Source organism: Ixodes scapularis, unplaced genomic scaffold, assembly GCF_016920785.2.
Source record: "Ixodes scapularis isolate PalLabHiFi unplaced genomic scaffold, ASM1692078v2 PGA_scaffold4__175_contigs__length_147842914, whole genome shotgun sequence".
Taxonomy (NCBI): Eukaryota; Metazoa; Arthropoda; class Arachnida; order Ixodida; family Ixodidae; genus Ixodes; species Ixodes scapularis.
This window is the reverse complement of record NW_024609879.1, coordinates 20,189,609-20,214,107: the sequence shown is the minus strand read 5'-3', so window position 1 is coordinate 20,214,107 and position 24,499 is coordinate 20,189,609. Positions and strand designations below refer to the sequence as shown.

Below are 24,499 nucleotides of genomic sequence, written 5' to 3'. Positions count from 1 at the left end.
CACTATAAAAAAAAAAAGAAAAAGGAGGATGAAGGGAATTAGCTGGTAGCCGAAGGTTTTTTTCGCCTTCGAGAAGTGAGTTTTTTTTTTTACTTTACTGTGACGGATGCTGGTTCCGTGCAGCGATAAGCTGGTGCAGGATTTTGAGACAAGCTCGTGCAGGATTTCACCAGTTTTGGTCAAAAGTAACGAGTAACGAAATTTGACGGCCGATACCATAAAAAAGTAACGGAAATACTTTACTCGTTAGTCATTCAGAATACTAACGAGTACGTTACTGCGTTAGCGAAAAATGTAACGCGTTACCAGTAACGTCGTTACTAGTAACGCGTTACCTCCAACACTGGAGCCAGGTATCAATTTAGAATTCCATGTCGGGCCCCTGGATCAAAAAGGAGCAAATCCCATTCCGTAGATCTCCTCATTTGTTTTGTATCCAAACGTTTGCTTAGAAGACTTTTTCTTTGCAAATTACCTAGATCGATCGCACACACAATTCGGAATGCACAGAATGTGTAATATGTGCGATAGGCTTAGCTGCCCTCGTAGGAATATTTTGAATTTTTTTTTTTTGGCCACCTCAGACACCACACATCAAGTGTACTCCGAATTTATCCGTGGGATCATGGTAAGTTTATTTTTCTTCTGTTGGCAGGGGCGCAGAAAAAACTGAGGTTCTGCCTCTTGCCTTCCACTGTGGGGGCTTATAAAGTCGGAAGTAGTAGTACGCGACGAAGCGAAGCTCCTGACCTCGCTTGCTGCGTGAAGACACTGCGCCAGCCAACTTAGAGGGGAGCCAAGAGGCTTCTATTCAAACAGGGCTTGTGCCCGCGCCCTATTGGGCAAGCACATAGAAGACGAAGATGTTGGGACAATATACCGATCTCACTAAGTGTTTGGCGCATGCGTGACGCCGCCATAACTTTAGTTCACATAAAGCAAACGGCAGTGCACGAAAGGGCTCGTGCTCCACACGCGCAGAGCTCCAGCGCAGTTGTCGCACATGCGGAAAGACTAAAGTTCCCCCGATGCATTGCGGCAGCGTGGTCAAACTGGCTGGCGAGATCGGTCTATTTAGGAGCCCCCTGTATTATAGCGAAGGCTAGAGCACGAGTTCATAGCGCTGCAAGAGGATCTGGCTGCACGAGAGCTCATGCAGCGGGATTGCGTTGTTTCGCTTTTCCAGACTTCACTCTGTCGTTACAATCGCTCGCTCAAAATGTGTGTTAAAAAAAACAAGGTTTTTAGGCCACGGTGGAAGACATTTTTCTTCCACCGTGCTCCACGCCAGACTCGTCAAACCAAACAGGTCTCCAAACAGAAACGAGCGAAAACAGGGCGCGCCATCTATCGGTTTTCTTTCCAACGAATTCCCGCGTCGACGAAGGAGCCACGCGTGCACTGATCGCTCTAATCCCCACCCCCGTTATCGGCCCTTACGCTTCCCTAAGCCTTGCCGCCGTGCCCGGCCTTCCCCCCTCTTTCGGCCTCGACACCCCTCCCGGCCCTTTCGCAGTCGTCGGCCCCGCACTCGGCAGTTCCGGCTCGCTCGGCCCTAAACCACGTTCGGCCCTTCCGCGAGGGTCGGCCCAGGGGGGATGCTGCAGCGCGCTTCAATGCGTGCTTCAATTGGGCTCAACATGTACATGTGCAACTTAAATATTCGTCGCGTCCGTCAAATTTCGAAGCTCTGAATGGCAGGAAAGTGTGGATGCCTGTTACCTTCGAGCTTAAACTATAACTTTTTTAATATTAGAAAATGCAGAAGTGCATCTTCCGGGAACGGCTATAGAATGTAATATAATATATACAAAGCAATACTTGTGCGCATGCCTCTTCAACGTATCTGTATCAACGCATCTGTATAAAAAAGGGCTTCCATATTTAGTTAATATGTGGTTATGTTTTACGTTTCCGTACCTTTCATGTTTATATTCATACGGAACGCACCCATAAACAAATCGGCGAAGTTACAAAATTTTTGTAGTTGACCTGGAGTAGCATAGCTCACACACTTTTATTAGGAATGAACGCTGATAGTATTTATGCCTCAGTGTGTTAATCAAAATGTTTGATTTGTAAGATTTTTTTTAACTACAGGAAAAATTGACTTCCAAGTGACAACAAAACATGCATATCTTCATGAGTCTGTTTGTTGAGACCCTGAAGGGTTGAATTAATCTTGATGCTTCTCGTATGACATTGCTAAGTGCGCAGTAGCAGTACCCTCTTTGTCTGCAGTAAATGCACAAAACATAAAAACAAAGTTTGCATTAGACCGAAAATTAGGAATTGGACTAGTTGACTGCGTCGTAAAGGGACACTGACACACCAAGGTTGATATTTTGTATCCTTTTAAACGACTGTATATTATTTCCGGGGATCATCCTAAATATTGAGTCGGGGGAAGAGCGTATTGCAGAGAAAAACATTATTTCCAAGAAGCCAGATTTGATACTCCTGCCCGAATCAAGGACTTGGTCGGCGTAGCAATGCACTCATTGACTTTTTGGATGACTTCCAAGCGGAAGCTTTCTCTAACATTCATATTTTTATTAAAAATTAAAGATAGGAGTTACATTCGCTTTTATCTGTCAATTCGCCAATCGCACGCTTATTTCTTTGTAGAGTTGCACCTGCAATCTCCCGAGGCCAGAAGAAGCGCCACTTTCTAGTTTGATTTTCATTTGTAGCACGTATACAATGAATATTCTCTTTTTTTCTCACAATTTTCGGAGGCCAAAGATCGGGTCGACCAACATATTAAGCACCTATCTTTGAGCGTATTTTTCTCTTTTAGCCATTCTCGCTTGAGTAGACCTTTGTATGAGGTATAAAAGGCAACGATGTTAATGTATTCTGACGAGCCGAGGAAAGTTGGGCTTCCCTTTATTTTAGTTCGAAGATAACACCCCAGACGGCGCTCGTTACTGAAAAAGATTCATTGCTTTCTCGACTTCGAGAGCTTATCCCATACCGAGAGAAACAACACGGGCGACCCGTAATCAACTTCTGAGTGGGTCCTATTCCTCTCAACCCCTCCGGTACCAATGTGTTTAGCTCAATCAGTTGACAAGCTTTGCGAAAGAGCGGCGTTCGAAATCGGTTCTTCTCTGTTGCCTGTCCTCGAAAATGTGTAGCGGATAGCGTTTCACGCGCCGCCAGTGTCGAAGAAGGCATTGAAGGAGGCATCCAAGGAAGAACTTCTCCGAACGGCGCTCTTTCTGTGCCGAGTTTAGCGCAAACTTTATGTTTAACATAATTAGCACGATAGAATTGCCTTCCACCGCAGGTAATGTGCATCCAACGTTCCACCGGTTCCGCCGCTTCTGTCCATAGGGTTGGTTGAAAGTGCACGGAGCGCCACTGAGCGGACGCACCACGAAATGCCGCCATGGGTTCTAGGAAGCTTATAAACTGACTTTGATTTGTAACGTTGCTCAGCACATCCGCCAAGCGCCGCCATATCTAGTGTAACAAAAACCATGCAAAAACAAGAGACGGCCGATGCCTCCTTCCTAACTCTTCCGTGCTCTGGATTTTTTATATTTGCGAATCAGCAATGTTGTGCGTTTGCAATGGTCGTAAAAAAAAGTTTGACGAATGACATCAACGATTGTCACACACATTGAACTGGGAATATCTCCAATTCTTTTTAATGCCTTCTCAATTTATGTCATCAAAAACCGAGGAGGAGTCCGGATAGGAGAAGGACACAGAGCTTTTTTTGGGCTCTTTCGCACTGTAAGGAATAGTTTCAAATTAATAAGGGTATGAATTCAGAGACGAGACCTAAGGGGACGTAAATTTGTATTAAAGAGTAATCTCGAAGAAAAATATCATCAAATATAGGGATATTTACAACGAATTCTCGGGCTTGGTTCAGTCTGGCTCAGTTAGAAGTGTTGTGTCAGTAGCGGCATCTTATACCCTCAGACGGGCTGATTTAGTGCACTTCAACGGAGTGCACTTCACTTTTGGTGTCATTTGCGTATGTGCCACATGCCGCCTTCCTGAACACAGTCGACTGCAAGAGAGTTTGCTTCTTGTTTTTTTTTTTTCTTTATCTTGGCTCGTGATCGATCAGAGTCATCCACTTGGCGTAAATATTGTCAATTAACGTAACAGGTCTTCATTAAAATAGATGAAATATTGCCAAGGCGTCAACGCCTTTACTTCAACATTTTAGGTGTCCAATAGTATTTTACAATGTGTCATTATTGTCTTCGTTTCCAAGTGACACTAATTTATCCCGTGTGGCAGGAAACACTTGAAGTGACTTTCGGTGAGCTGAAGTGCACTTGGTAGAAGTGCAGTAAATTAGCTCGTCTGACCGTGGTATTAGTGGTGCACAATCCTATGAAGTTGCGTCAGAGCAGGGTATGAAGGGATATGAACCCTGGAAGACCACCAGTGTGTAAGCTGCTGAAGTGTTGTTTTCCTCTCAGTTCTTGAACCAAACGGAGGTCCTGTTGGTCGCCAACAACTTGTGACCGGCAAGTCACACCTTCAATTCTGCTCTGCTGCCGCCTGGTTGTACTGCGACGTGGTAGCCCAGTTTCGGTTCGGTTCGTGAGTCCGAAGAACCCGAATTCAAATTCATTATTTCTCTCCTCTCGAAGACGGGAAACAGGGAAACAAGCAACTTGGTGTTGCTTTACAAGCCCCTGCCCCCCATACAACAGCAGAGGACAAACGAAAATACACGCGCAATATATATAACATTAATGAAATAAGTACTAAAAAATAAAATATTAGCATCAAAAATAGCAAAAATAAAATAGGCAAGATCGTACAATCACGTGAGGCTCTTAGCCCGCAGAGACATAACTAGGAAAACCATTAACAAAAACAGAACGCATTTCTTTTCGAGTCCAACTCAACATGTTCACGTTAAATTCACTACACCAATTAGAAAACGCGGTACTGTAGATCTCATCTTTTGATTGCCATAATTACTCCTGGAATGCGGTCATTGCTGCCCGCCGCTGGATGCTCGGAGGACACCGCCTCTTTCCTCCGCTTTCTTCTGGAGCCTCAGGCTTTGTCCTGAGGGTTCCTCTCTGGCCGGCGACTTGAAGCCCAGTCCTGGTTCGGGCCATTTATCGAAGCACCCAGGCCTGGCTGTCGGTCGCTCCTCCCGCGAAGCCCTCCACCCTTTACGCTAATCAGACCGAGAACCAGAGGAGGCAAGTTTCTCCTCGCCTCGTCTCGCCTCCTCTCCAGCGTTGGCTCTGGAAAAGCAGAAGGAGAAAAGGTATGAAGGGAGAAGTTTTTCTTTTTTTTCTTAACCTAAAAACGGGGTATGCTCTCTTAGTGTCATCCCCCAAAACCTCACTATCACCGATGGACTCTCCTACCCTCTCCCTGTTTGACGAGGCGAGTAAAAACTAACTTCAAATCGACATTGTAATATTTTCGTGCTAAATTTAGCAACGAAATTGAAAGCACGAGTAGTGGCGTCAAGCAGCATTTCTTCGGTAAATTTAGAAGGATATTTAGGATCCCGTGAGCTTATCTGTCGTGTTGCCATGATATCACCTTACACCACAACTTGACGCCGTGACTTAGGGTCACGTGACTTCTATTTCCCCGTTAAGTTTAGCGTGAAAATTAGAAGAGAGTGTTCTTCAGCACCAAAAACAACACGAAATGCTTTAAACAAATTTAAACACTTGGTCCTTAAAGGCGGGCGCTCAAAATTTTCTTCAGCGTGGCAGAAGATTCCCCCTCTTTTCTTTTTTTCCTCCTCCCCTGTCCTCCTCCATTTTCCTCCTCGCTTTTTACGGCCTTCTCGCACGAGTGCTAATGGGTTTACCGGCCCCCCGACAAAATTTCTGTAACTCTTCAAGGATCTCTGCTTCAATCCCAAACACCAGGGATTAGTTAGGCAGGCTGGATATGAGCTCGGAAGGGCTCGGGCTGGCCCGCTTTTCTTCTTTTTTTTTTTTTTTTTTTTGCTCTTTTTTTTGCAGCTTTAAAACACACTCAGATAGTCAACACCAACTTGCCCAACAACAAGTTCTTTTACATTCAGATACTTCCGCATGCGGCCACACACGCTACAACACCGCATATTTATCTCGAGTGAACGGAACTTGAACATCGCAGCAGAAGGAAAAAAGATGGGTATTTTTATCTCAACTTTGAGCTCTACCAAGAGAGTTTAAAATTGGTCGTTCTAACAACGGCACACTGAAGAGTGATTGTATCACTATACTGTTTTTTTTTGTTTTTTGTACAAAGTAATAATCATGAGTAATTACAGGTCAAAAATATTGCAGTCAGAGGGACACAGTCTGACCATTTCTGGGGCATAACATATGGGTTCGTACTACAGGTGCTTTCTAGAGTGACGGTTGCCTCGTTGAAGCTACGAAGAAGAGTAAAAACAAACTTCCATAAAAAGTGAAACGGTTCATGGTATATTTCATCTATCTTCACCCTTTGAAAAAAATTTCTTTGCGGCCAAACGTGCATTTAGTTTCTGTCAACAAATGTAACTGAAAACTCGACAGCCGACAAATATCTTGCGTATCAGCAAAGAGAACGGAAAACACGGAGATTGAACCGCAAAATCACAATTTTCTTCGCGTAAAATAGTGCAACTAGCAATAGTAGCATATTATGCCCTTTATTAAAGGGGCACTGACACAACAATATCATACTTTTTTTTATTATCCGAAACGATTGAAAACGATGCCGGGACATTGCCCTCAAGTTTTGAAACTTGGGAATTCAGTATTTCTTAATTAAAAAAAACAATTTCCAAATGCCAAATTTGAAATTCCCGCGTGATCTGCGCCAGTGCAGTGAGTCAAATTTTGCGGTCTCCCGCGACTCAACTTTCTTTGGGACCTCCGCCGTTGCCACAGCAACCCGATGCGAGGAGGAGGTAAGCAGGCGGGATAGAAGCCGGCGCGGGAAAAAACCGGTTTCTTCCCCATCCAGAGCCGTACTGTCCCCATCTGGCCGTTAGCGCCGCCAAGTTTTCCGAGGGAGGATACATATCCAGGAAGCGACGTCACACCGAAATCTGATTTTTGGTATTTCAAAAAGAGCGGCCGTAGTGCGTTCGCAATTGCGTTAAAAAACATGTTTTACGATTGCTGTTATTAAATGTTATAGAAATGTCGCCTACAAAGCTTCTAAATTTCCTGATTTTTGACGTCGCCGATCAAAAGAAGCAAGGAGGTTAGCGCGGGAAATATAAACGCCAAAAATAAAAAGGCGCGCGCGCGCTCGGGGAACTTTTTTTTCGCGATGCGGTTTTTTTTGCGTGTATATGACTGCAACTTGCATCAATTTAGGCAATAAAAAATAATACGACCTTTGGGGTGTCAGTGCCCCTTTAAAAGACAGCAGGTATTACGAAGTTTTCACTCTCTTCTGTTCCCATTTGTTCGCTGATTAAGAAATGGAATGCCCAGATAGCCTCTGCAGCCCTTGCATCATAATTGTTCGGGGCTCTGTCAGGGTGGGCGAAGGCCAGCGACCATCTCCAAAAAAAACCAGGAGTTCGGAAGGTGTACTACCGCAAGCTTTGGGGCTGCTTGGCTAATTTAGGTGTCTGGCGTTCCCCGCCTACTTAGAAAAGAAGCGGAACAGCGGCCAGCTCAACATCGTCACCAAGCGGGAAATCATGCCAAAATGTGTCCTTGAACACGTGCGAGACCTTTACCCGAACCCAGCCGGGATTCGCCACGATTCATCCATGGAAAAAACTATAAAAAGGGGTAGGCTTAAACAATTTGGAAATTTTTGAATATAGTCATGCGGACTAACTGTCCGCAAGTACAGAAAGAAATGCAGTAGAAATGCAGAGCTCTATTGTGTTCTTTATGTCCATACTTGTCTTTCGCGCTGTACGCCAATTAAAACAAATTCTGCAATATCTGTAGATTATGCGTGGTTATGTTGTCTATACAAGAAAAGTAATCAAGCAAGTTCGGTATCGTGCCACAATTTGTGCATATACAATTTTATGTGGAATTCAACGTCAAAACAGTACTTCTGCGGTAAATAATCTATCCGTCGTTCTTCGTCTTCCTGAAGCTGTCAACCACCGATCTTGGCTACAGGACTTTTGGGTCCACAAAATATCACGCTCAGTAGAAAATCCGCCTTTTCTACCAAAAGTACTGTAAATTATTTATTTTTCAAACAGGTCGGGTGGTGATGCGTGTTTGAGCGTAGGATCGTTGACTGGGCACTGGTTTGCGCCAAGAGTGCAGTGCTTCCTTTCATGCTGCCTAAAAAAAAATAATAAAAAAACGAGGTACTTGATTTATAAAGTTGTTGTTCATAATCGAAAGCCACGAAATCGTCCAGTGAAAATTAGCGCCATTGCGGTTTGTGTAGGTGAGCTATACGGCCAGGCGAGGATTAGGTTCAAGAACGAACGCAACTAAAATCGAGCGATTGCCTAAAATTCGCTAATTAACCTTTTAATTAGAAAAGAAAACGGCATCGTGTTTTTAGAAAGTTGTTGGCCATATAATCGCAAGCCACCAAACCGTCCACTCTTAAAAAGATGTAACGCGCGTACACTATTATGCGGTGTCCTGATACGGCGTCCTCCTAATTTGAGCGCGAAAATATAGTTCTGATTTTATGTGGACTCCATCTCCGCGTGGCACAGCTTAACGCCATGAAGCCAAAGCGACAAATCATGCGCATCGCTGTGACAACGCCACTGTAGAAGGGGCGAGGAGCGCGGCGGCCGAAAAAATTGCGGTAACACGATTCGCGACCAAATTAGGCTTTTTAGGACGCCCTGAGCCACTTCACGTGCACTAGATCTTTTTATAAATGAATGATTTGGCGTTTTTGATGACTACAGATAAGGCACAAACCGCAAGTGCGTAACTCTGACGTCTTTTCTAAAAAAAAAGTCTAGTCGTTAAAAAAAAGAAAAAGTCGCCCTGTATAAGCACGATTGTAAGGCAGTTCTTTACGGCCGGCAACATCAATACGGCATGGAAGGAGACGTTGACCACAGGTCATACGCTGTGTATGATCTGTGGTCACTGTTTTTTTTTTGTACGAGGATGAGCAAACATTTGATACCAAATAAAATAGTTTTAGCATTCACCAAATTCGGCTTGTTTACTTGATTGAAATCGATATTTGATTTGATTACACTTATTTTGTACCCGCACACGCCTACTTTATTCCCTAATGAGTTGCAAGTGATAATTACATTGTTTTTTTTTTTTGTCGTGCGAGGTCATCACGAATTATTATTAACAATCGGAGCTAAGCGATTACGCGGAGGAGGCGCATTTTAAGATATTTAAAATTGTTCTGACTACACAAACATCTTCAAACGTCTTGCTGTTTGGGTCCTTTCCTATGAGCAGGACCAATAATAAAGCCAAAAACTTGTAGAGGAGACTGTCTCTATCAACTCAACGCGCAAACACGATGCGAAGCGTACGTGTCTGCGTACGTTGGAAAAGAGATACCGGCGAGGAAACCATAGCGTCGAATGTCCATGCATCAAAGTCCCACACCGAAAAGTCTTTGCAGCAAAACGGCCGTACACTGCAGGCACGTAGCCAGGGGGCGGCCCATGGGGCTCGCCCCCCCCCCCCCCCGAAATCTTTGATTTTGCTGGGACATCCTCTCCCCCTCCCCCTCATACAGCATTTTGTCATAGGCAGGCCCCCCCCCCCCCCTAAAACAAAATCCTGGCTACGTGCCTGGTACACTGAAATGCCTGTGCACCAAAAAGTCCGCACCGAAATGCCCTACAGCAAAACGCTCTGCACCGAAAAGTGCTAAACCCACTACGGATGGGATCCTCCGTCACCTCTGCCGGTCCCCGAACCATAATGATTCAGAACCACTGGTCTATGGAGCGCCATCCCTGATATACAGAAAACGCCGCTCGTACTTCCCGTTGTCGCCATGAATCCGCCTAAACAACGAAAGATGACAAATCAGATATTCATAATAAAATGAATACTTCAGTGATTACTTTTTTGAGCAGAACAACGTATTTGGCTCTTACAACAGCAAGAATCGTCCTCCAAACCAATGATAAAAAAGGGCCAATGCAACTCGTTGGGAAGAGCAAGTGCCAAGCTCGCTCAAAGCAGCTACTCGGTTGGTCCAGCTCCTTGTCGCAGGTGTGCCGGCTGGCTTCTGGATAATCTTTTCAAATCCTCGAAGCTTTCATTTCCTCCACCCCAAACTTGTCAAAAAGAAAAAAAAAAAAGAAAAAAAACAGGCAGCTCGCAATAAAAGACAAAAAAAGTCGGAAAATGGCGAGGAGGAAACGAGAGGTGATTTCCTCCTTTCATAGTGGCGAAAAGGAAAGTGAGGGTCGGGTTCCTTCTCTCTGCTTGCGGGCCGGCCTTTAAAGCGCGAAACACATGTACGACGAAACCGTCCGACCCGACGTGCGGACTGCCGGAATGACCTTGGGCGGAGAGGGTTTTCGTAGCATCGGAGAGCGTGGAAAACCCTCGCCTCCGACCGTCGTATTGCGCGGTCGGACGTCGGATCGGACGGTTTCGTCGTACATGTGTTTCGCGCTTAAAGGCCGACGTACACTTCGCGCTTTTCACTTTTGCCCGCCACCTCCTTTCCTATATCCTCTCCACGTTTTACCTTGCCCCAACCTGGCTCCCCCTCGCAGCTTAGGAGAGGGGAGCGCTAAAAGGATTATCTTCCCTGCAGAAAACCGAGGTTGTACGTCGGCCTTTAAGAGGATATCGCAGTTGACTTTCATCTCCGATATGAACGTTTCCAGAATCCAGATGGCACTATACTCCGCGACAACTTTTCTTGGCAATGCAGTGGAAAGTACAGGCCCGCGTGCCCTCTCTCATTTTGAGTGTACGCAGGCTCTCCTCCTCCCCCATTTCCGGGGAGAGGAGGAGAGCCCGCGCACACTCAAAATTGGAGAGGGGACGCAGGCCTGTACCTTCCACTGCCTTGCCAAGAAAAGTTGTCGCGGAGTATAGGGAGGAAGCCTTTTCACACATCAGCTTAAGTGATATAGTGCTACTTCCAAATAAAAAATAAAGAAAACGCTGGTCTTTTTTTTTCGGTTATTAGCGGACGGCTTGAGCTTGAAAGCCCCCCACTTAACCCGTCCCCCCCCTGCGAGCTGCGAAAATGGCTGTTTTTTTTTTTTTTTTTTTTTTAAGAGGATAATTGGGAGAGGTGTGGACGTCCAAAACCAGTGCGAAGGGGGCCCTTTGTCCCATTTTTATCGGATTAGGAATTAAAAAACGCGGTTAGAGAACGCCCAATTTCGCTGCGCGGGTTTTACCGCGCAAAACCATTGACTCGGTTTTTCAGCTATTTCGTGTTCCTAGATTTTTCGTACGATATCATTTCCAAATAGCATGTTGATTGTTGATATCATCATTACAAAAACGAAATATACCATACATTTCTTTCATGATGTTGCGTCACAATGTTGCGAAATAATCTACCGCAAGTCGGAAGGACTTTGCGTTCTAAATAACGGCCCCTTAGAGCCTACATTTCATTCTCGCAAAGCAGTGCTTCGAAAAATAAAGCTACTCTAAAAAGTGTCCGATCTTCTTGTGCAAAAAAAAAAAAAAAGAAATTAAATGAACCAGTTCGCGTTACAATCAGCAGCCATTAGAGTCCCAGATTTTTATCCAGCACAAGATTGTGTTTTATTTCAACGGTCACCCTTATTTCTAGATAGGTTTCTTTTTTCTAGCGCCTCGTCCTGTTTACTCTCGTCTTTGTCCTGTCGTTTTTTGGCGCTGTATATACTGTTCTAGATAGGTGTGCGATTTCTAAATATCACGGAAGCAGAACTATATTTCGTACTGCCGAAATTCCAAAAAATCATTTACCATAAGTTTAGATTGTGTTCCGTCTTATATACGCACTGATAAAGCGTAGTTCTATTGTCACAAAGTTATGTTTAAAAAAACATTTCCAACAAAACCTTCTATAATTACATGTTCCGATTTATTCACTTCGCGAAACTGGATTGCCACTAATGCCCCAGCATATTTTACCGAGCACGGCACTTGTTTTGTTCCGTTCGCCCGGACAAGACGCCGCCCCAGCAAATCATACAAATGCGTAAACGCTGTTGCACCAAGTAACAGCGTCAAGGGGCATTGGGCGCTCTTTGAATAAGAGGATAAAACAGATTAGAGCGCTGGGCGCTCTGACCTTTTTTTTGAGATCATAGGTAAATACCTTTTTTTTCTCGAAATGAGCCAATTCTATGTCCAGCGGAACTTACATAAATTGGAATGTTTAAATATCATTAAAGCTCTGAGCCATGTACTGCGGCCAGATCCGCAGTGTTTCTTCTCGCGTAATATGAACGATTCTAATTTAGAAACATGAGATCGATGCACCGACAGATATAGACACATTTCAGCAAAAATGGCCGTAGTTTCGGTTTCTGGCTTGCTTCGGGCCGGCTCCGTCCTTGTGCTGGGGAGAACGCTACTCTCAAAGTCCACTGCTTTCTGGCTGTGGTAGGCGTCGTTGTATGTCACTCCGAGGAGTCTGAATCTTCTTTGTGTTTTGTCGGATTTTGTGTAGGGGAAAAAGGTGGGGTGGTGCAAAGCTGCGCCAGAGTTGTGGTCGAGCAGATCATTAATAAAAAAATTAACTCAAAGTAAAAAAAAAAAAAAAAACTGGCAATGCGTAGGCTCCCAGGACATTTCATCGAACGCCGTTTTATTGAAAAAGTGGCGGAACGTCCCATTGCAACAATTGGACGTTTCGCCACAATTAAACCACGAGCTGACCGACCTTGAACACGCAATGCATGTGCTTCTCTCGTCCATTGTCAATTACCTATCCTGTATTTCTTTTGAACTCTGTCCCCATTGATTATACTAGCCAATGCAAATACTTAGGCTTGCATCTCACATTTAATCTATCACGGCATACTCATATTAAAACAATTATATCCTCAGCAAACCGCTCTCTAGGCTACATTCGCCGAAACTTTAGATCCTCACCTGAAAGCCTAAAACGTAATTTGTACACCACTATCATTAGGCCTAAATTAGAATATGCGTCCCCCATCTGGCATCCTCATCAGAAATATTTAACAGGCTCCATTGAATCCATTCAGAACCGTGCTGCTCGCTTTATTTTTAATGACTATTCTCGTACCTCAAGTGTATCATCAATAAAGTCTCGTCTTAACCTTTCTCTACTTACCTCCCGCCATCGAATTCCCCGTCTTTTTTTGCGTCATAAAGTCTTTTACACACCTTTCTTGAAGATGTCTCTTCTAAACCCGCCCACCTACATATCATCAAGACTCAACCATTCATGCAAGATCGCCCGTCAAGAATGAACTATTCATACAAGATCGCCCGTCCCAAGTCATCAAATCATCACACCAGCATTCCCTCATCCGTGAAGCAGTTGTGGACTGGAATGACCTCCCGGACGCCATAGTTACCATACCCGACTCCAAGCAATTCCGACTAGCCCTTCAAAATCACTTGCACTGACCCATTCCCCTCTACAACGCCCCCGAGGGATTGAGGTTGTGTATAAATAAATAAATAAATAAATAAATAATTAAATAAGCAGTCCAGGGCGCGATAACAGATTGCGCATTGTAAGAAGAAGTATTGCCGACACACTCATAGATGGTGCCAACTAACATCTAGATTTTTTTACATTTTGATGGGCTACATACTTGGCTAAAATTTATCACAAGGAGAATATCTGTAAAAAATATCTTGTTAGAGATAAATTAAAAAATTCCTGCTCTTTAATATTGTGGCACCTGAATTTTTATTTAGGCCATGGCTGCTTTTTAAATGTGCATCAAGTACGGAACAAAAAAGAGGTCTTTTCTAACCAAATTTAAGTTCGTGTAAAATATTTAAACTTTAACATTAGGTAATGGAGTGTCACAATATTACTCAGTTTTTTTATCTTTCTAATAAAACCATTTTTAAGTCACTCCGTTCCGTGGATGCACAAAGAAAAAAGTTGCCTTGGAATTGCATAGGGCTCGGGAGCTGCGATTTTGTCTTAAAGCTGCATTCAACGCATTATGAAACTTTGGGGCTGTAGGTCGCTGGAATTTTTTCTTCTTCTTTTTTAAGTTGTGAGGAGCCCTTCATTAGTCAAAAAATATTATAAGCATGTTCAATAACCACTTGATAACATATAAAACCAAATGAGAACTGAAACATGCCTTATGTACGACTTAGTACGCTTTAGATGATTTATATAAGTTTTCATGTGTTGATGGAGAAATCAAATAGAATTTTTCCTTTTTAAATAAGGTAAATCATATCTGCTTGTGATTGTATTCAGAGAAGGCAACCTAAATCCGTTATTGATTTGCTTTGGTACAGAATGGAATTAACCAGGGAAATATTTCAAATCAGGAAGATAAGTAGGTAAAGTTGAGTTAAGTTGAGTAAGCAAAGTGCAGCCCTCTGAGAGGGCACCCGCAGTGAACTCACGTGTTATGACTCCATGCCTTGAAGTCCTCCTTTGCACAAGTACGTGTGATACGAGGCACAGGAGAGCGCACCCCGCCGCGAACACACCGGAGTAGAGAAACATCCACCGGCCTCCAAATTCGGCGAATGTCGTCCCACCAACGAGGGTACCAAGCGACTTTCCTGGAACAAACACATTTTTACTGAATCAAGACGCAAATTTTTCGCAAAAAAAAAAAAAGAAAGTTACTCTGCGACATAGCTAGGACACTGTGCTTTCGGTAAATACATATAAACCCGAAAATTGCTTACCAAGCCAATTTCATAGAAAAAAAAGCGCATTCTAAATATTGTTTACCTTATGAAAAAAAAAAAAAAAAGCTCAGTTTAAAGAAAAATATTGTGACGAAGAACATGGAGCTAAGCGTCTTCTTCGTTTGAGGGAGCACGACAATGAGGTGAAACAAGCTATATCCCACCCATCCGTTCAACGCCTCGACCCGGTAGCTCAGCATGTCAACGCCTGCACAAGTCGCGATCCAGATCACAATAACATCCGCACAAGTGGAGGTCACAGGTGTCGGTATGGCCGGGAGATAATCGAGGATTTCTCCAAGCCACAAGCCCTGGGCAACATTGGCTCCTCCTCTCACAGCCTCTTCGACACCGAGATCTCGTATTTTCATCCATAACTGCAGCCCACATAGGTGGATCAAAGCCACATCTCCACGCGCATCCCTTCACCGACGAAGGCGCTTCCCAGTTATACCCTTTATTCCTCTCTTTTTCTTTCGCTGTTCAGTCAGGCCTCCGCTGAGGCGCTCAGCGTCTCGAGGAACGTCAATAAATGTTCAAGCTGCCAGTTGGAAGGATCTTTCGTCCTGTCCTGGTCCTTTTAGCCGTTCATGTGACTTTGCTTTAAACCCGTAACCTTAACCCGTAACCTTTACCTGATTTTCTATTTTTTTAATTTTTAATTTGCCTTTTGGTGCAGATACTTTCCTTTGTTTATTGTTCAAATACATAATTTTTTGCCTAGGAACGCTTTCCATATACGTTTTTGTTTAATAATATTGTTAATATTTTATGCGTTTTAAGCTGTAAATTTCGTTGTCTTATTGCTATTTTCATATCTGCTTCAGCAGCTGGCTCATACTCAATTTTGACCATTTAACTATACTGCGAGTTTGTGTGCAATGCTTATTTATTTATGAAATTTTTCGTGGTGCTTCTATACTGCGGATGGGCCTACAGACATATCTACCTGCTTGAGATTGATGCAATGTGGAATAAATGTAAACACCCAGGGTTTAGATTACGATATATTCTAAGCAGCTTCCCTGCATACTTTCGCTCCTTGCATGTTTCAGTGCCTCTTATATACTTTCAGCGCTTGGCAGAACGGCCTCCCGAGGCTGTTGAGAAACCGCTCATGGCGACCGCGTGAGGGCGTTGTGTTAAGAAGGTCTGCCTGTATCGTCTAAGGGAGCAACTCAAACCATGGAGAACGTTAGCAATTGAATGGCGAACGCCTACTGGGCAAACGCCTCGCGGGTGAGCACGCCTTGCGTTGTCGTGTTTCGAAGGAAAAGCGGACGGAAATGACGTGACTTTGATCGAGCAGTTGGGAACGCTCTCAAATCCAGGCAAACTAGACCGGGTCTGCATCGTCTATTTTGGCCTATTTCGTCTTCGCTGTTCGACATGGTTTCGCGATCTCGCGGTGAAGGTATGCTGAAACGTCGTCGAAAGTTCGCCAAACACCAATGGCGAAACATCGCGTTATTACCGACGACGACGCGCTCCCTGTCCACCAGTCGCCGTATCGAGTCTCCTTAAAGGAAAGGGAAGTGATTCAGGATCAAGTCCAAGAAATGCTCGACGACGACATCATTCAACCCTCAAGAAGTCCATGGGCGTCCCCAGTCGTCCTTGTAAAGAAGAAGGACGGAACCCTGCGGTTCTGCGTGGACTATCGTCGACTGAACGCTGTGACGAAGAAGGACGTCTATCCGCTCCCCCGCATCGACGATACGTTAGACCGACTGCGCCACTCCCGATATTTTTCGTCGATGGATCTGAAGAGTGGCTACTGGCAGATTGAAGTCGACGAACGCGACCGGGAGAAAACTGCCTTCGTCACTCCCGACGGACTCTACGAATTCAAAGTGATGCCGTTCGGGCTTTGTACTGCGCCAGCCACCTTCCAGCGTGTCATGGACACCGTGCTGGCAGGTCTGAAATGGCAGAGCTGCCTCGTCTACCTCGACGACGTCGTGGTATTTTCACGAGATTTCGACGAGCACCTGAAACGACTTCGAGCCGTGCTTCAAGCCATCAAGACCGCCGGCCTGTCACTCAAGCCAACAAAGTGTCGATTCGCCTATGGTGAACTTAAGTTCCTTGGCCACGTCGTGAGCAACAAAGGTGTTCTCCCTGACCCTGAGAAGACCCGTGCCGTGGCTGCATTTACGCCGCCGTCTCACAAGAAGGCCGTGAGAAGATTCCTCGGACTTTGTGCCTACTACAGACGATTTGTTCGGGACTTCGCCAAGCTGTCCGCACCGCTGACGCACCTCACGAAGGACGCCGTAAAGTTCGAATGGACAGACGAACACCAGCGGTCATTCGATGAGCTGAAACGAAGACTCCAGACGCCCCCGATCCTTGGCCACTTCGACCAGTTCGCTGATACAGAGATCCACACGGACGCCAGTAACACCGGACTTGGCGCGGTGCTTGTTCAAAGGCAGGACGGGGCAGAGCGAGTCATCGCATACGCGAGTCGGACGCTATCTAAGGCGGAGACGAACTACTCTACAACTGAAAAGGAGTGCCTTGCTGTCGTCTGGGCGATAACAAAGTTTCGCCCATATCTGTATGGAAGTCCTTTTCGCGTGGTCACGGACCACCACTCGCTCTGCTGGCTCGCGAATCTGAAAGACCCCTCCGGACGACTCGCCCGGACGACTCGACCGTTGTGTACAAGTCCGGCCGGAAGCACCATGACGCCGACTGCCTGTCAAGAGCTCCTGTCGAGGCCGGTCCAGCCTGTATCGAAGACGACGACGATGAGTGTTTCCTCGGCGCTTTGGACGTCAGCGACATGGCAGCACTCCAACAAGACGACCCTGAACTGCGAGCGCTCATCGAGCACTTAGAGGGACAAGCGAGTTCGGTTCCCCGTGCTTTCTTAAGAATCCTGCATACATTCTCCATGCGGCGAGGGTTGCTGTACAAGGAGAACTTCGTCAACAACAACACAGCATGGCTGTTGGTTGTCCCTGCCAGCCTTCGAGACGAAATATTCCAAGGATGCCATGACGACCCAACGGCTGGACACCTTGGCTACAGCAGGACGCTCGCCAGGATTCGAGAAAAGTACTACTGGCCGAGGCTACCGAAGACCGTTCACCTATACATTCGATCATGCCACGAGTGTCAGCGACGCAAGAAACCACCAACGAAGCCGTCAGGACTTCTGCATCCGATTTCTCCCCCGTCTATGCCGTTCCAGCAGATCGGAATGGATTTACTTGGCCCTTTTCCATCGTCAACGTCGGGAAACCGCTGGATTATCGTCGCCACCGATTATCTCACACGGTACGCCGAGACGAAAGCCCTTCCAGAAGGCACGGCTGTTGAAGTCGCCAAGTTTTTCATTGAGTCCATTGTCCTCTGGCACGGCGCCCCTGAAGTCCTCATCACAGACCGTGGATCTTCGTTCATGGCCCAGCTGACGCAAGAGATCCTTCGTCTCAGTGGCACCGGCCATCGTCGAACCACTGCATACCACCCGCAGATCAACGGGCTGACCGAGCGACTCAACAAGACAATCGCCGATATGATCTCTATGTACGTCGACGTAGAGCACAAGACGTGGGACGAGGTGTTGCCCTATGTCACGTTCGCCTACAATACGGCGGTTCAGGAGACCACTGGTTTCACCCCTTTCCAGCTGGTACATGGTCGGAAGGTAACGACCATGCTAGACGCAATGCTGCCCCATGAGCCATCTGACAATGAGAGCGACGACGCCCAGGCGGTTGCTCAACGCGCCGAAGAAGCCCGCCAGCTAGCCCGACTCATGATTCAAGACCAGCAACGCGTCGACGCGGGCCGCTACAACCTTCGTCGGAGGAACGTTCACTTCCAGCCCGGAGACAGGGTGTGGGTGTGGACGCCTATCCGTCGCCGCGGCCTCAGTGAGAAACTGCTGAAACGGTACTTTGGACAATACAAGGTACTTCGTCGCCTCGGCGAGCTCAACTACGAGATGATGCCCGACGGAACAAGAACATCATCACGCCGCCCACCACGACCTGAAGTCGTCCACGTCGTGCGCCTGAAGCCGTACTCCGCTCGATAGGACTGTGGATCTAATGTGTTTCAGATGACTCTTTAGTTTGCCGTGCTCTTTATGTGCTTTGTTTTGTTTTGTGTTGCATCGGGGCGATGCACTTTTTAAGGGGGGAGTAATGCCGCGCGCCAAGTAGGCAGCGCGACCGTAGCCTAACGGTTATCGCGCTTGCCTCCCACGCGAAGGGTCAGGGTTCGATTCCTGGTTGCGGCTACGCATTTTTGTTTACACTGTAATGTGATGTTCTGGTGAATTCGAGAACCGTCTAGCTGATTCGAGGTTAGAATGTTCTACTCGTTGAACCTTCTACATCGAATGCTCCAGAAGCCAACGCGTGTTCAAAAGCGGCTCCGCTGGCAAGCAGGATTCAGTTTCGCCCCAGCGTTCGTCTCCGCTGCTACGCCGACTTCGACGCCCGCGACGCTCTTTTATTATCTTTTGTACCTTTTTAGTTTTGGCACAAGTTCGCCACATTAAACGTTTATTCCTTCCTGTTTATTTCTTGTTTATTGGTCACTACCCGTGACAATATTTCCCTTACTTTTCCGATCTCAGTAAAGAGTGCGACGTTAAAGAATTATGGAAAACTTTTAAGCATAAAATTAAGGTGCTCGCTGATTCTCACAGACCATCCAGGACTATTAGGGAAAATAATAAACATAAACCATGGATAAATGCTACAATTCGAAAACAAATAAAACGTAAAAGTCGGGTTTACAAAAAATATAGAAAAAATCCGATATCTTAGAACAAAAACTTGAGGAGATAAACGCAAATCTTAAAAAAGATATCCAAGAAAGCAAACTAATTTTCTGCGAGCCTTTTGAAAACAAATTAAGAAATGACCCTACTGAATTCTGGAAATTCGTTAAGGCAAATAAAAAAGAGGATACTTCAATTCCTGGTTTATTGAAGGATGGCAACTTAGTGAACAGTGATATTGAAAAAGCGGAATCTTTTAACACATACTTTAAATCAGTTTTTTCACCCCGCGCTCTTGGAGGTATTCCGTCTGTGCCTGATAGAATAGCAAGATCTGTTATGCCAGAAGTGATAATAGGAATGGACGGGATTATAGCACTTCGAAGAGACCTAGACACTTCCAAGGCATATGGACCAGATGAGCTCTCGCCGGTAATTTTTCACAATTGTAAAGAGGAAATTGCAAGATACCAACATATAATTTTTACAAAATCACTAACAACTGGCACAATTCCCGACGATTGGAAAAAAGCAAACGTAACTCCAATTTTTAAGTCAGGATCAAGGAATCTTGTTGAAAACTACCGCCCCGTGTCTCTGACATGTGTTGCGTGCAAACTCTTGGAGCATATATTATATAGCTCAATATATAACTTCTTAAGTTCCAGAAATTTTTTCTCTCCTTCCCAACATGGTTTCCGTCGTGGTTATTCGTGCGTAACTCAGCTAGCTGAATTTACACATTACCTTTCAAACGCCATTGACAACAAAAAACGAGTAGATTGTATATTCTTGGATTTCTGTAAGGCGTTTGATACGGTGCCACATCATTTGTTATTGAATAAGCTTACATTAATAGGAATTAATGAAAATATTATAAATTGGGTTGATGTTTACTTATCTCAGCGAGAACAAATGTTGTATTAAATGGTGAAAAAATCTTCACCTGTACTTGTAACCTCGGGGGTGCCTCAGGGAAGTGTACTGGGACCTTTGTTATTTCTTATATTTATTAACGACATTTGGAAGGAATGCAGTTAAATATCAAGTTATTTGCGGATGATTGTGTATTATACAGAGTTATAAAAAATGACGCGGACGTCTGTATGATGCAAAAAGATTTAGGTATGTCAGAACACTGGTGCAATTATTGGGAAATGGGCTTGAATATAAAAAAGTGCAAATACATCTGTTTTACTCGATCTATTGTTAGCATGGCTACCTATAAGATAAAAAAAACTATGAACTTGAGCGGGTAGATAAACACAGGTATTTGGGAGTTAATTTTTCGAATAATCTAAAATGGAATGACCACATAGATAGTATTGTAGCAAAGGCAAGTAAGATGTTATTTTTTATTCGGAGGAATTTTAAGAATACATCTCGTAGCGTAAGACAAACATTATATTTTTCTTTTATCTGACCAATTTTGGAGTATGCCTGTGTTATCTGAGACCCGCCTCAGGGTTACCTTGCGAATAAGTTAGAGCGAATTCAAAATCAGGCATTAAGGTTTGTCACAGGCGATTATAGTCCGTACTCGAGCTGTACAGAAATGAAGAACAGACTGGGTTGGGACCTTTTTAGACTTCGGAGAAAGTGTTTGCGGTTAAAAAATTTTCACAGTATATATCACGGGGAAACAGGCATTGAAAAGGGTCTTTACATTCTCGAACCACACCATGTATCTTCAAGGCGGAATCATTCTAAGACTGCGGCAGAGTATCGTTATCGTACTGACTGTTTTTGCTATTCATTTTTTGTTCAAACCGCCCGGGAGTGGAATGCCCTTCCGGAAGAACTGATAGCTATTACCAATAATGACGCCTTTTATGACAGACTGCGGAGAAGCGTGGTCGAATGAAAATCTAGTACTGGATGATTGTCGATTGCGTTACTGAAAATATTTTTTGAATGCGTTTTTCTTTTGTTCCCCCCTGCATAATGCCTAACGGCGAAGCAGGTATTTGTGTAAATAAATAAATCTTCAAACTGAACAACGAGTCCAACCCTCACGAAGAAGGACCTGTACTTTTCAAGACTGACCTTCTAACAGCCCTACCTTCTTCACTTGCTCGTCTTGCGGACAGCAACATCGAGAAGCAACTGTTGTTATGTTCCAACAAGTGACTTTGTTAGATTGAAACGCGTGAGGTTTTTGTGAAACGGTCGTGCAATGTGGACTAACAGTACATTTGGCTCGTCGAAATCGCCTACCACAAAATATGGTTACAAGCTGAGATTTTTAAGGTGAATATATCAACAAATAAAACACTGCTTCCGCTTGTCTTCTTCTCCTGGTGCCTTTCCATCACTGCATTCAATTTTGTATGTTGCCATTTGATGGGATAGATAAAAAACAAAACCACTTTGTTTGATCTAATTATATATGGTAATCGTCAAAATACAAATGTAATGTATATGTAACGACACGTTCCATTTCTTTAACTGTAATGGGAACGAGTTCCTTTTTCACATATGAAACTTGTAACGGGAACGCGTTCCAAACATCAGATGAAACGAGGAACGATCTTTCGTTACATTTTTGAGGAACGTGTACAACACTGTGACGTATTTAGCGCACAAAGTAGAGGGAAGAAGAACAGGACGGAAAAGTGCGCAACTCACAACTATGTCTACTGACAAGAACCATTCGTTTTTTTTTTTCTTTCTTTTTCTTTTCTTGTCAGTAAACATAGTTGTGAGTGGCGCTCTTTTCTGTTCTGTTCTTCCGCCTACTTTGTGCGCTAAAAACCTCAATATGTTATACTATACGAACTAGCCGAAATGTCAACTTGACTACATACGTGCTATTCAAATGTATGCAATCTAAGTTTGAATTTTTTTTTTTTATAGGGGGGGGGCGGTGGTGAACGGCGGCGATTAAAAAAATACGCATGTTTTCAGTGAAATGGCATACCATTTAGAACTAAAAGTAAGAACGCAGAACGACATAATTTAGAGGGAATTGTTTGCAGCCATTACCGTGCGTGTACACGGACTACAACAGTGGCAGCGGCCAGTGCAACGACCTTGCTTCAGTAGCGCGCCTCGCGGCTAAAGGTTACACTTGCGACAGATGCATCGGCGCATTGTATTGCGACCATTTTAGCTGGCACTGAAGGTATATAGGAGGCACTGGTACTATAGCTATATAAACATGCTTGGTCATTGAGCGAATAATTATATCTGTAGTATTTCAACCTTTGTCTTCGTGTTAATAATGCGCATCAATATGGTTATAAGCATTTCTGAGTCACCCGTGCCTTTTGGAGCCTATTATGTTACAGGGCCAAGCCTATTATGTCCACGCCAGTGACTTCGTGATTGGTCCTTCGTCATTCTTATGTGCTAATGCCGTAATGTCACTGTAACCGAAGCGCCCTTTGCTCCTTAAAAATTAAGCTGTTACTGACTATTGCATACCTGAGTGGACATCAAACTTACCGATGGCTCCTTCGCAAATGTTGAGGACGCACAAGACGGACGCCGTGGTACCTTCCGGCGCCACCTCTTTAGCAAACACAGTCATGGCGGGTGTTACAAGCGGATGGGCAGCCCCGGTGACGGGTTCGACGAGAAGCGCGAACCACGGGTTGTAGAGAAAGGCAGAGCCAATGTACCTCACCCCGAAGATCAAGAATGCCAATATATACGAGGGATAATAGCGCGTTTTTTTCAGAATCCAACTGGACACAGCATAGAAGGGCACTGCTATGCATATGCAACTGACTGCGGATATTAACCCGATTATTAGCTGAGAGGCTCCTATGTCCTCCAAAAACCACGTGTTGTATGACATGTAGATTGAAAAAAGGGCTCCGAGGGCGCATGTCCAAAAGCCGAATACGGCAATTTCGACATTGATGAACACACCATAGATGTCCTTAAAAAAGTTGGCCGACAGCTTGGGCATCCGAAGTGTGGGCATGCAACAGAGAAGGACACTGTCGAGGATAATGAGCAGTGCATAGACCAAGTAGCTTGGAAGGTAACCTGATTGTCCTCCCGTCCATCGGTTGGCTGCATCAATTAAGGCTCCCACGATAGGACCAGCGGCTCCCATGCCTATTGCCCCTCCCGCTCGCTGCCATCCGAAGGCCCTCACATTTTCAGCGAGTATCTCAGAAACGCCGGCGTCCGAGATGATAACCACAGTCTCCGAACACAACGACCCCAGCGCATGAAACACGGCATAAAACCACACAACTCGTTGATCTATCGAACCTGCTGTGCAAGGGCACTTGAACTGACAGGTGCTGCGGTGGTAACCAGACGTACCATTCCAAAGAGTGTGGCAAACGGCGGAGGTGTTTTGAAAAATGTAGCTCACATCCATTTCGCCGAATTCGGTGGCATTCGTTGGGCACGAAACGAAACACTTCTCCGGTGGTTGAAGGCACACTGAGAACGAATTCAAAAGAGTTGCGTCTCCCTCTGGGCATAATACCTCCCCGTTTGGTTCGACTGTTTTGATCATAAATTCACTGAAGTAGAGAAGGCCGTTGAATAGGACTGCAAGCGATTGAAGTGTTAACAATATTCTTGTTACGTTTTGCGTCCGGTCAGCAATGTATCCTATCAAAATCTTCCCCGGAATAGCGAGCAGAGATGTGACAGTTAAAATGTAGGCCAGTGTTGCTTCGGGGATTCCGTTTCTCCGACCAATTGCAGATTCGTATGGCAGAGTGCAGCCGGCGGCTAATGAAGAAAAAAAGCACAATTTCGTTAGCCTTTGCAGCAATGTTTTATTTACTATGATCAGAATTGTTACAATTACGATAATATATATTGCACTTTACACAGTCATATATTCTCAAACAAGTAGTTGAGGGCTTAGCAGCATGATATACAGTGATATAAAAGCGATCAATAGTGAACAAATATAAAACATGTACCGTAGTATCCCGAGAGATAGTCCACCTGAAATTGAAAGCAAATCAGGTGAAAATAAGCAGTGGGCTAACTTTCGGTGTGCGACCAAGGAAAGTTAGAAAAATCT

General features: G+C 44.8%; 1 protein-coding gene across 1 annotated transcript; it reads right to left on the bottom strand.

Annotated features, from left to right (window-relative positions):
• Window positions 1-4,865: 4,865 nt before the first annotated feature.
• On the bottom strand, window positions 4,866-24,036 carry LOC115318213 (maltose permease). The gene is made up of 3 exons (XM_029977920.4): window positions 22,945-24,036; window positions 14,457-14,618; window positions 4,866-5,234 (listed from the first exon to the last, which is right to left on the bottom strand). Exons 1-3 carry the CDS (start codon window positions 23,975-23,977, stop codon window positions 5,038-5,040), a joined length of 1,392 nt encoding a protein of 463 aa, XP_029833780.4. The 5' UTR covers window positions 23,978-24,036; the 3' UTR covers window positions 4,866-5,037.
• Between the last annotated feature and the right edge of the window lie 463 nt (window positions 24,037-24,499).